This window comes from Ursus maritimus, unplaced genomic scaffold (genome assembly GCF_017311325.1).
Source record: "Ursus maritimus isolate PB19 unplaced genomic scaffold, ASM1731132v1 scaffold_23, whole genome shotgun sequence".
Lineage (NCBI taxonomy): Eukaryota > Metazoa > Chordata > Mammalia > Carnivora > Ursidae > Ursus > Ursus maritimus.
The window spans coordinates 45363084-45375810 of record NW_024424786.1 but is presented as its reverse complement, the minus strand read 5'-3'; the positions used below and the strand labels follow the sequence as shown (position 1 = coordinate 45375810).

General features: G+C 58.5%; 1 protein-coding gene across 1 annotated transcript in view; it reads left to right on the top strand.

The window, feature by feature from the left end:
• KCNQ1 (potassium voltage-gated channel subfamily Q member 1) overlaps window positions 1–12727 on the top strand; it is a 334785-nt gene that overhangs the window by 136040 nt on the left and 186018 nt on the right. The window contains exon 11 of the mRNA XM_040639632.1: window positions 11005–11125. Coding sequence (XP_040495566.1) covers window positions 11005–11125 — 121 coding nt within the window. The remainder of the gene's footprint in view (window positions 1–11004; window positions 11126–12727) is intronic.

Below are 12727 nucleotides of genomic sequence, written 5' to 3'. Positions count from 1 at the left end.
GTCTCTGGGCCTGGCTGGAGGTCTTCCGGAGGCACACCTTTTCCTTCATCTGCCCGTCTAATCCATCGGCAGATTCTCTCAACTCTCCGGACCTCGCCCACCCCTGGCCTGCCCTCCAGCCCCCTTCCCGGGCCACGCTGCTGCCATCCCTTTGCCTGGGTGGTTGGCCTTCCGTCTTCACTGGTCATTCAGTTTCATCCCTGCCTCCTCCTCTCCATTCTTCATAGCAACTCAAGGGAATTCTTTAAATATAAAGTGGACCTTGCTGCTCTCCTACTTAAAATGCTCCAGTAGCTTCCTGCCACAGTGTCTCGGGCCAGTTCCACTGAACACAGAGCCCAGTTCAGGAACCCTGTGCTGGGTACTTATTGAGACGACCTCCGCGGTGGGCAGCTGGGAAGCCGCATAGAGCATTCCTCAGAGCCGCCCTGCCAGCTGGTGAGGGAGCCAGGGTATTGATCTGTCTGCCGGGTGGGGGGGGGGGAGGGGCTGCCCCGCAGGGGGTCCACCCCGCTCTCACTTCTGGCCGAGCCTGTGTGGCTGCACGGCCCCGGGGTCAGAGATGGTGCTCACAAAAGCAGCTGGCAGGTCCCGGAGAGTAGGGACGGCCTGGGTCCTTTAGCGCCGTGCTCCCTCCGGGAAGCTCTGCCGAGCCGCCTGGCCCGCAAGGGGCTACGAGAACACCAGCCCTGTGCCCCCCGCCCTCTGGAACCAACCAGTTCCTAAGGAAAGCATCATCCTGTTTCTCCATTTGCTCTCTGATGACTGGAAATTCCTCGTGTTCAACCAGTTTGACTCCTGGGCCCACAAAGAGGCCAGCAGCATCGGAATGGGGCCCCTGTGCCCATGGTGGGCAGATGCCACCCTGTCCTTTCACAACACAGTGGTGTCCGTGAGAACTTGGGGGACACGGGGAGGGGGGCGGTCGTAGCCGAGTTCCCCTCAGGGCCCCCTGCCCTCTCCCTGCCTCCCAGCCCTCCTGCAGCCAGCAGGGACGGGGTGGGGGAGCTATGCTGAGCTGATTATTTTTGACATCAGTTGTTCACATAATTTTGACGTTAAGCCTCCCCCCAGCTCTGGGGTGGCTCGAATGTGTCCAGGCTCCAGCTTGGGGAGCTGTGGGGAGCCTCTCAGCCCCAGATCTGGCCTGGCTGGGAGGCGGCCTGGGAAGGGACCTGCGTTTCTCAAGCCCGCGCCCTCGGGGCCTGGGGGTGGGGCCCCAGCAGATGTCTGGATTTGGTAGCCAGGGCCTGGAGCCGGATGCTGAGAACGAGGCCTGCAACTCATTTCCCCATTAAACATTCTGAGAACATCTGCACCGGTTTCCAAGGCTTCTCCCTCACTAATTGCTCTGATTATTGTGTGAAGTGAGGCTCTGGCACGTTTCCGCGATGTTGTGATGAAGGTGAAAAGATCGCTCTTAATTAGATTAAAAACATTTTTTTCTTCCTCTGTAATTTTGCCTTGAAAATCAAGGCCACTTTTTTGTTTTCTTCATCCAAAGACCTCCAGAAACTTTCCTCCCCACCTCTCCAGAGGTTTCTTGGGAATGTCCTGTGAGCTCAACTCTTGGAGAAGACAGCACTGAGCCCAGATTCCATTGTATATTAACGTTTCCCGGGGCCGCTCTTGCTGCCGGGAACCAGCCGCTGAAACCGTGTCTTGGGAAGCTTGGACAGGGACTTCCTGAGCACGGGGACCCCAGAGGGTCGCAGACTCATGTGGGTGGCTGTGTTGCTCCCTTTTCGCTTCCTGCACGCGCTCGAGGCTGACCCTGTCCTGGCGCCGCGGCCGCCCCAGCGCCCCCGCCATTCAGACCCCACCCTGGGGTGCACAGCTCGTGTGTCCGGGGGCCGGCGAGCTCTGCTGTGAGGGGAGGCGAGGGGCCTCCGTGCCCTCTACTCGGGGGGCGTGGAAAGCCTGGGGTCCCCAGATCTGGCCAGGACTCCCAAGGTTGCCTCTGCCCTTGGCTCTCAGGTGGCTGCTCCCCTCATGTCAACTCTATCCGCACATCCCTGACCGGACAGGAGGCCCGGCGTGTTCCACGGTCGGCGCCAGTCTTCCCCTCACGTGGGGCGCGGACAGGGCCTCACGGAAGGGGTGGAGATGGCGGGCTGGCATCCCAGCGGGAGAAGGCCAGCCACCAGCATTCGGGGAGCCCCTTCGTCCCCTCTGCCCTGTGCCTCCCGCGCTCCCCTGGGACCTTGACTCCCCACATCCCTCCCTTCAGGCTCATACCTCACCCCTGTTTGTCACACACATTCCTGAGGACTGTCCTGGTAACAAATGATGGAACCCCGAAGTCAAGCGAGCTGAAGCACAAAAGGGACACTTTGTGGCTCGTACATCTGGACCCAGCTGTTTCAGACACAGCTGGACCCCGGGGCTGGGACGATCTCGCTTGCTTGTTCTCACCCTCCCCCTCCTGTGCTCTCCCCCCACCCGCCTTGCTCCCTCTTCTGCTCTCCCGCTCCCTCTCCCCTGCCCCGCCCCCCCCCATGCACTGGCCCTGGGGACAGGGATGAGGACGGGGACAGGGACGGCTGTAGCCCCTTCCCAGGGGAACAAATGGACACCAGCTCAGCAAACCCAGCAGACAGAGGCCGTCTCTTTCCCCCACTGTTCCTGCCAGGGTCCGGGGCCCTGGCCCCAACCAGGGTACGAGCCATCCCGGGCCATGGGCCCCTTTTGGGGACAGCCTGTGGGTGTCTGAACCCTGCAGCCTGGGAATGGGGAAAGGGCCGCTCCCTGAGGACGATTCCGGAAGCTCTTCGCCAAAGCCAGGCCTGGCTGCCGGGCAGGCGAAAACAACAGGTGTCCACTCGAGCAAGGTATTTTCCTAGCGGAACTGGGTACCAGCTGTGAATATACATTCTCGCTCCACTCCTCGCCCCTGTCCCTGGCAGCTGTTGTGGGAATGGCTTTTACACTTTCTGTCCATGCTCCTTACTTCTCGCCTCTGAGTGGAGACACAGGTGGTGGCTGTGCTGGCTCGGGGTCTGTGAGCCGGGCACAGGCAGCTGGCATGGGCCTGGGGCCGCGGTGCAGCAATGTCACGCAGGGCTGGCTGCAGCTGTCCGGATGCCCTGGGGAGGGGGTTCCCGTTCACGGTGCTGGATCTGCAGGGCTTTGGCAAATCCGCCAAGAGGGGTACTCTTGGGGGGGCCGGCGAAGGGGCTCTGACTCGGGAAGGACAGGGGCAGCTTCTGTTTATCCCCGTGGGATGGGGTGACCCAGGGACCGCGCCTGTGCCTGAGCCCCGAGGGCCGGGGTGGAGGTGAGAGGCGAGGTCCAGGGCCAGGCACCCAGGAGACCACGCCCGCCCGGCAGGGAGAGCTCCAGGGAGAACTCCAGTTACACCTGGGGGATTACACAGGCTTTTAATCCGTGACAAGGGGACGAGGGGACGAGGGGACGGGACGGCGGGGAAGTTCCCAGGGAGACTCTCCCCAGGGTGGAGGGCCGGGGGAGGGAGGGTGGGCTGCAGCCTGCGGCCAGTCTGACTTGCTGCTGGAGGCCCCATCTCATGTGGGGGACCCAGGGCACAAGGTTGCACCCTTCCGAGCTCAGTCTGCTCACTTAGAAGCAGGGATGGAAGCTGCCGTCCCACGGGGCCACTGTGATGACGAAATGGGGTCACCCTCGAAGCAGCAGAGGGGGAAGGGGAGGTCCCCTCCTGCATCTCGGGGGAGCCAGGCGTGTCCCAGTGTTGGGGTTGACCTGGTCTCGCCGTGTGAGCAAGGGGGCCGTGTGGGGAGCCAAGGGACACGAGGGCCGGCACCGCTGGGAAGGAGGCCTGGGGCGCATGCGTGGCGGGCCCAGGCTTAGGGCCCCGAGGGGGTCGCTCCTGGCGGGGTGGGGGACCAGAGGGCGCAGGGTGGGAGCCTTGCACAAACGGCCGCCTCCCGGACGCGTGGACGTGCCGTCCCAATCAGAAAACATGACGTGAGAAGGAAGGATGCGAAAGTCACCCACCGTCTCTTCACCCAAACCCAGCCACAGTCAGCATTTTGGTCTATTTCCTTCCAGTCTTTTTTCTGTGCCCATATTTTTTTAAAGGAACTTGAAATCAGCCTCTTGAGCAGGGCTGCCGGCTGGGAAGGAGGCTGTAGCTGTTCGGTTCTGTTCTCCGGAGGGAGGGCGAGGCTTGGCAGCCGGTGTCGCCAGCTGTGCCGGTCGCCACGCCAGAGGCTGCGCTCGCCATCCCACACCTCCCATTTTCCTAGAAAACAAAATTGTTTTGTTCTGCCCTGAAAACTTAGGCCCAGCTTCTGGCCTTGACAAGGCAAAGGCAGCCAAGGAATGAAAGCATCGGAACACTGGGACCGTCTTAATGGAAGTGTGACTTCCTTGTCGCCAGGACACCGGGAGCTCTTCCCCCGGGGCCGGGCCTCCTGGGAGCCGGGTGTCTCCATGAGCTGGCAGGGCAGGTGCCCCGTGGACTCCTGGGCTCGTGGGCTCGGCCTGCTCCATAGCTGGGAGGCCAGGGCCGTTGGTTGTCTTGTCCCATCTCGGGCTTCTTGGAGGTAGGGGCGACCAGCCCGCTCTCCTGGGACCCGGCATTTGCCCTTAAGCCCGTGCCTGAAGGGGGCAGCGTGCCACTATATCTGGTGAGGACGCGAGGCCCCATCCCCCAGACTCCCTGTGCCTCCTGCCGCAGCTGTGACAGCCACGGGAATCAGGGGGGTGGTCTGCGCCCCCCGGCCACTGCCTGCCTGTGACGGGGGGAGGCAGACCCCGCGGTCTCCGACACACACACGGCGCAGAGTGGCGCCGTTCCTTTGGGTTTGGAAAAACACACCTGTGGAACCCCTCTTTGCCCCTTGCTGCGGGCCCCTCGTGCTGTTCCCAGGATTAAACCAAACAGCACACATTCTTCTCTGGCAGGTGCAAGCCCCACCCGCTCTGGGCGGCCAACTGATGTGCACAGCTCAATTTCCTAAAACACCAGGGCTGGGCCTTTCTCAGGGGTCAGGTGGCTCCCCCACTCCTGCCGGCCCGCGGGCTCTGGAGATGGCACTCGTCATGTCGGACATTTACAAAGCAGCCCCGCTTTCCAGCCACCATTCTGCCCCTCTTTCCTTCTGTATACAAGTGATGCAGACATAAAAATATGTATTTGTGTTCTTTTTCCTTTCCTTTTTTTTTTTTTTTTTTTTCTTGAAAGAACATTTGAATCCTGGACGGAGTTTCAGCTCTGTCACTTGACAACTGTATAATATAACCCAGGGTACTTGAATCTCAGCCCCGAGTCTCTGAAATGGGGGCGGTCAGTGCTCTCGCCAGCTCCCAGGCCTGGGAGCCTTTGCATGTCCTCGCATTCCTCGAGGCTTACCGGTCACTTTGCTGTGCTCTCTGGGAATGTCACAGGCACAGAGCCCTTCGCTCAGAGCCCTTCTCCCGGGTGTGACTAAGTCATGTCTGTGCGGTTTCCTGCTGGAGGGCGGCCCTCGCCCCCACGGGCCGTGAGCTCCCGCGCTGGTTTCCCTCTCCCTGATCGCGAGTCAGGCACAACACCTTAGCACGTGTTCTTTGGACGTCCGGATCCTTCTTTGCTGATGTGCTCGTTTGCTGCCCGTTCTTCATTTATGTGGTTTATGTTTTCCTTGTTGATTCACATGAGTTCCTTCTGTGTCGTGGATACGCTTCTCCCGCGGTCGTGTTTTTACTCCTGAAGGTGCTGTTGGCTGAGGTCTCCGAATCCATCCGCCTTCTCCTGTACGGATATTGTTTAAGTCTTAGGAAACCCCTCGGAAGTCCGAGATCGTGAAGACAGTCCTTGTAGGCTCAGTTCTAAAGGCCTTAGATATTTGCTTTTCTTCGTAGGTCTTCAATTGCCCGGAAAGCCGAGGATGAATTTCTGGTATATGGCGGGGGGGGGGGGGGCTCCAATTTAGCGTTTTCCCCACATGGACAGCCAACTGTCCCGGAGGGCCGTCTCCCACCTGCGCCAGCCTCCTCAGATCGTGGTGAGCGTCCCCACGCACGCGGGCTATTTCCCGATGCGCCACCCTGTCCCACTGGCCCGGCCGCCTCGCCCCGTCTCACCGGCCACAGCTTGTAAGCCCTGCGGGGGTATCCGGGGGAGGAGGTGCTCCTAGCTCGCTGTTCCTCGAGAACATTGCCAAACCTTGACTTCTTGCGTTTCCAGAACAATTCCAGAATCGGGTGTCCCGTTCTAATACACAAACCTTAGGGTTTCTATTATGGTTCCAGGAGGACGACCCTTTCACCATGGAGTCTTCCAGTCCGTGGAACAGAAGTCTGTTTCTCCCCCGAGTTAGGTTATGTCTTCTTCAATGGCGCTCGTCAAGGCCTAACCATCTCTCCTTAGGGTTCTTGCATTCCCTTGATTAGACACTGAAGAGTTTCTGTACTATTGTATACAGGATTTGTTTGTTTGTTCTTCCGATTTGGGGTTGCTGTGGTTTGCTGTGGTTTGCTTTGGTTTTACTTTTGCTTTCAAAATACTTTTTTGGATATACAGGAGAGGCAAAGTCGTACAGAGTCCCTGGGTACCTTTCACCAGCTTCCCTAACGCGCACGGCCTTCTGTCACCCTGGTGTCACAGCTGAAGCCAGGAAGTTACCATCACAGCCACACCGTTCTCAAGCCGCAGTCCAGGTCATCCGTTTGGACCTCCCCAGTCTAACGACCACGGTCCTTTGCTCCAGGATCCGTCGATTACGACACGGTTATATTCAGCAGGTCTTGGGGTTCTATCTGATCCGTGAGACCGCCTCCTCGGTCCTTCCTCGGCTCTCGTGACCTTGGCACTTTGAGGAAGGCTGGCCGGGTGTCCGTGTCCCACAGTTGGGTTTGTCTGGTGTCTCCGGGTGAGACTGGGGCTCTGGGCTCGCGGGGCGCAGGAGAGAGGCGCTCTGCCTGCCGCACTGCGTCAGCGTGATTTGTCACTGGCGCTGCCAGCTTGAGCCACGGAGCTGAGACCGTGTCAGACACGTTCTTCCCCGTTCCAGAGTGTAGTCGCGGAGGCGAGTTACCGAGCGCGCTGTCCTCAGGGGAGGGCCTGAGTCGGTGAACCTGTGTGAAGAGCACCGCAGCCGTGAAGAGATACCTGAGGGAGATAGTCTGAAGTCTCCTTCAAGTTCCACCGACGGCTCTGAGCATTCATCCGTGGAGGAAGGCCTGCCCCTCCTTCCCACTTACTAGTTTGCATCAGGATGGGCTCGGGATACTTGTGTTTGAGCTGTAATTCAGTCCTGTGATTTATTGTGTGGTTCACATGGCTCTGGCCTTGGCCACCTGATCGAGGGTCCTTTGGGTTAGTTCCTGTGCCCACTGGACCTATGTCCCCCATCCATTCTGAGCATTCCCGTCCTTGGAGCACTCGACGGTAACGTCAGGCTCCTCATGCATCCTTCTTGCCGTCTTCAGCCAGAGAGCCCTGGTCCCTCCGACCGGGAAGTGGATGGTGTTAAGAAACCAGGATGTGGCCCTGGGGTGCTCATGGCTGCCGGGTTGTCACGGCTTCCCCCCTGCAGACAGAGTGAGGAAGTATATATGCGTCCGTCACCCAGGGACACGCACGTGTCTGTAATTACGGCTCTGTCTGTGGGACGTGCGATACAAGTTCATACTGAAATTTCTGGCCACAGGGTCATTTGTACCACCCCCTCCCCCCATGACACACACTCCGTTTACTGCTGTACTTCTCAGAGAGTGAGAAACCTGGCTCCTGTTACTGATAATTTATTTACTTATTTGTTTAACCCATAGTTTCCCTACGAGAAACACAATTACCAACTAGAGCCCTGTGTTTATGACAGTCCAAAGAGGCCACCTCCTTCTTGCCATCCTCCCCGTGCTATGCGGTACGATGTCACACATTCGTCACACAGAATTCACTTTTTGCAGTCTGCTTTCATTCCTAGGATCCTAGAACAGGCTGGTTGATTTTTTCTTTTTTTTTTTTTTTTTAGTTTGCAAACAGTAAAATCGGTTCTTGGAGAGAGACAGCTTTGTGGGTTTTGACGAATGCCTGGATTCATGTATCCACCAGCAGAGCATCATAGAGAGAAGTTGCACAGCCCTAGACACTCCCTCGTGCAACCCTTTGGAAGTCAGATACTCCCCCTCCCGTAAACACGAGCAGCCATTGACCTGTTTTATGTCCTTGTACTTTTGCCTTTCCCAGAATGTCATGTAAATGGAATCACAGAATACATAGCCTTGTACCTCTGGTCTCTTTCACTGCTTAGCGGTATGCATTGGAGAGTCACCCGTGTTGCCCCACGAATTACTAGCCCATTTCTTCTGGTTGCCGGGCAGTGTTCATTGCACGGCTCGAACACCGTGCGTCTACCCGCTCCCCTGCTGAAGGACGTCCTGGCCGTTTCCAGGTCTGGGCGACTGTGAGGGAAGCGGCTGTACACGTTTATGCACAGGTTTGAGCGTAAATTTTCGATTCTCCTGGGTGAGTATCTGGGAGACGGACCGCTGGGCCGCTCGGCAAGTGCATGTTTAACCCGAGAGGACGCCGCCGAACTCTCTTCCAGCGCGGCCCCACCATTCTGCGTTCCCACCCGTGGCAGTGAGTTCCAGCCGCTCCGCGTCCTCGTGAGGGCGTGGCACGCTCAGGTCTCAAGCTTTAACAAAATTTAGTCATTCTAGAGGGCGCCTGCGCGGCTCAGTCGGTGATGCGTCTGCCTTCGGCTCAGGTTATGATCCCAGGGTCCTGGGATCGAGCCCCACATCAGGCTCCCTGCCTGGTCGGGGAGTCTGCTTCTCCCTCGGCCCCCCTTGTTCTCTCTCTTGCTCGGCACTCTCTCTCTCTCAAATAAATACATAAAACCTTAAAAAACAATTAGCCATTCCAGGAAAGGTGTTGTGGTTGCTGACTGTGGGTTTACCTTGCGTTTCCCTAACGACTACCGACGTTGACTGAACCGAGCACCCTTCTCCACGCTTGCCTGTAATCCATTTCCTAAATTGGTTTGGTGGCTTTCCTTGTTGTCAAGTCGCAAAAGTTCTTTATGTGTTCTCGATATGAGTTCTTGGCCAAAGAGGAGACGTGGAAATACCTTCTTCAAGTCTGCAGCTTACCTCTGCTTGCCTTAGCAATGTCTTCTGCAGAGCAAATATACCTGCGATTTTGATAAACTCCAATTTATCAATTTCTTCCTCTCACCGATTGAGCTTGTGGTGTTGTCCTTCAAACCTCATTGCCAAATCCAAGGTCCAGAGATAGTCTTCTGTGTCTTCCTCGAGAAATTTTATATTTTCTGTTTTACGTTAGTTTCTTAAGATTATGTATGATATAATAAAAAGTAAATAAAAATACATTTTTAAAAAGATTGTACAGGGTCCTTTTACACTTTCAGATTGTTGGTGACCACCCAGAATGTGAGGCATAAATGGTAAATGTGGTAAAATGTACACAGAACATTCATGCGTTCACATCACAGGTAAATGCAGGGACCGGCGTATCCCTTTGAAGTGGGAAAATCTTCTTTTTACATAAAGCAAAAGATAAGTGTATCACTTTAGACATGTAAAACATTTTCTGGGATGAAAACAACCATACTCAAAGGCTAAGACCAAAGATAGCCTGGGGAAGATTTCTGTACCTTACATGACAAAAGGTTAATATTTTAATCGGTAAACAATTCCTACAAGTCGACAAGCAAAAATGAGCAAAAGATGTGAACAGGCAAGTCGGTTCTGCAGGAGGAAGTCCAAACAGCCTCCAGGCCACAGCAGGCCTTCAGCGCACCAAACAGCTTCCTCCGTGCCTGGCGGCCCCGGGAAGAGCACCAGCGGCTGGTTTGGGCCCGGACGTGGGCAAGCTGTCACGTTCACACACTGCTGGGGGAGTCTGTGTTGCTACAACGTCTTGGGAAGGCACTTAAAATTACCGAGGACGCACCCTCTCACCTGGCCCCAGCGCCAGGATTTCTTACAAACGGGTGGCGCATCGTTGCCTTGAGTGGCGTAAAGCTAGCAGAGCCTCCGTGTCCGTGGCTGAGTGACCTGTGGCAGATGTAAACCACGGACGACTGTCCAACCACCCAGACACAGATCCACATCTCCTTCACCTGTAGAGAAATGAGCATGTCGCAGGGGGACAGGAACAGAGCAGTGACACCTGTATAAGAAAAAGAAGTCTCACCTGGTGTCCGCTGGTACGACCAGCAGAGAGGGGTGAGCTAGGAATCCACAGGGCGTTCACACGATGACCTTGGAGGAGGCGGGCCTTCGTGAATCTTTGAGTTGTTGCACTTCTTACAATGAGTACTTATGTCTTTAAAATAAAAGCTTTAAATGGAGAAAAGAAAGATCAGTCCACATTGAAAATCCGGGCCGGGTAGGTCTCCTTATCAGCCCTGACGTCAGCCCCAGGTTGTCGAAGATGGCCCGGGGACCTGAATGCGACACAGGCTGTTGGGGCGAGGAGGTTCCCACGCCTCCCTTGGGGTCTGGGTGGCCGGTGTGGCGCCGTGGCCTGAGCTGGGGAGGCGGGGAGGAGCTCTGTGGCTGCTTCCCTCTCCCAGGCTTGTGGCTCATCGTGGGCAGGAGACCACCTTGGGTCTTCGCCGGTGCGAGGCCCTCTGTCTGCAGGAGGGTCAGTGGTGGTGAGAGTCAGGGTCTCTCAGCCGACCGGTGCTTGTCGGCTGTTCTGTTGACCTGAGTGTCAGCTGTGAACCTGGGGACAGGCCTGGACACCTGAGCTCAGCCCAGGCAGTCCTCCCCCTGCAAAGGCGTCATGGGCCTTTGAGGCCTCAGGCACATGGGGGCCATTTTAACCTGCCACCCCCAGATCCTCGGGGCAGAGGCTTCACGAACCATCCCCCCTCCTCACCCAGCTCTGCGAGTAGATGTCTTGTCGGTTTGGGGGAAGGCTCGGGGCGTGCAAGTCTGTGCCCCCGGCTGGGGTGGCCGGTTGGGGTGGGTGTCTGAGCCGGGCTCTGAGCAGCCCTGGGCCCCCTGGGTCCCCTCGAGCCTTCGACAGAGGCCTCACGTGCTGTGCCACGCCTATCCCCACAGTGAAGAAGAGCCCCACGCTGCTGGAGGTGAGCACAGCCCACTTTGTGAGAACCAACAGCTTTGCGGAGGACCTGGACCTGGAGGGGGAGACGTTGCTGGCGCCCATCACCCACGTGTCACAGTGAGTGCCCGCTGGCCCGCCCGGGCCGGGCTGCAGGGCCATGGGGCTCAGAGGGGCCGGTGTGGGGCTCAGGCCTGCTCCCCTAGGGCTCGCCACTTGCCGCCTGCCCTCGGCGAGCTGGGGCCACTCGCTGCCAGGGGCCGGACCCAGTGCCCAGGCACCAAGCGGGGAGAAGAGCAGGGGCATTTCCCGCCAAGTCCGGGAACACGATCCTCTCGTTCTGACTTGTGGAAAACCAAGCTGATCATTTTCCACTTGTTTTTGCGCCGTGTGCGTCTGAGAAGATTGTTTTTCTCTCCCCTAGCCCCCTCCCCCACCCCCAAGAAAGAGACGACTTTGTTTTTCAGCATTTCCCCGTAGAACCCGGCCAGAGCCGCGGGGCAGATGCCGAGTGCTGTCTGCCAGTCGCCGCGGCTGTCCTCAGGGGCTCCTTCAGGTGGAGGAAATGGCTGATTTTCCACGCCTCCCAGCGGGCCCTCCCCCGAGGCACAGCTGGCCTGGGACGCGTGCCCGCCCTCCCCCGCTATCGCAGCCCTGCCAGGCCAATCCCCAGGGCCCTGCGTGCTGTGAGTCCCTTGCAAGGTGGGAGTCAGTGCTCCCAGCAGGGCCACCCAGGGGGGCAGTGAGGGGTGGGGTCCGTGGGGCACTCGGGCCCATTCTGGCCACCGCCCGGCCGGGGATTGCCCCGGACAAGTCCTGTGTGAGGATGTGTGCGCGCCGCTCGGCCCTTCGCGGGCTCGCTTGCTGACTCGGTCCCCTCTCCACGGACACGTCGAGAGGCCTCAGAAGGGCGTGCGCGTTCCTCCAGGGGTCTGGGCGTCGTCCTGAGCCATGTGCGCCTCTCCCGGGGTGAGGCCCTGGGCCTGCCGCTGTTTCCTCGCAGGTGACAGAGGAAGTGGGGACCCAGGTCGCAGGGCCTCCTGGCTGTTCAGGCAGGACTGGCAGAGTCGCGTAGCCAGAATGCGAGAAAGACGGGACCGTCTCGGGCTGGTACGGTGCTCAGGCAGGACCCGCCGGCCCTCTCTCCAGGCCCCTCAGGCTCACGGGGAGGTGGACACTCCCCCGTGGCTGGCAGGGTGCCCCCAGGAGGTGCTCCCCAACTTAGTGGGAGCCGGCCAGGTCACTGGGAAGCAGGGGCAACTCGTCCTCATGGACCCGGCCCGAGTGGGCTGTGGGGCCCCCACCCGTCCTGGAGATGACCAGACAGGCTTGCTGGATAAGTGGGCGGGAGCGGAGGTGTGAACAGCCGGGGGGTGGGGGGGGCAGGCGGGCTGTGCGGGGCGGGCCGGTGCCCGCAGGCAGAACGCTGTCTTACCGCTTTGGCAGAGGCCTGTACAGAGTCCAGCACACGAGACAGACCACAGAGTGGGAACAGTTGGAGTTCTGTGGCTGGTGTTGTCCAAAACACAGGTGCAGCGCCGGCTCAGAGCCTGCTGGGAACCGCACCCCTCGGGCAGGTGGACCTCACCCAGACCTCACTGTGCCTGCTGCCCCTTCCTGTCCCCCGAGCCACTCTCCTCCTGTTGGAGCCTCTCCTCCTTTGTTCTCTTGACCGTAGCCCAACCCCTCAAACACACACACACACACACACACACACACACA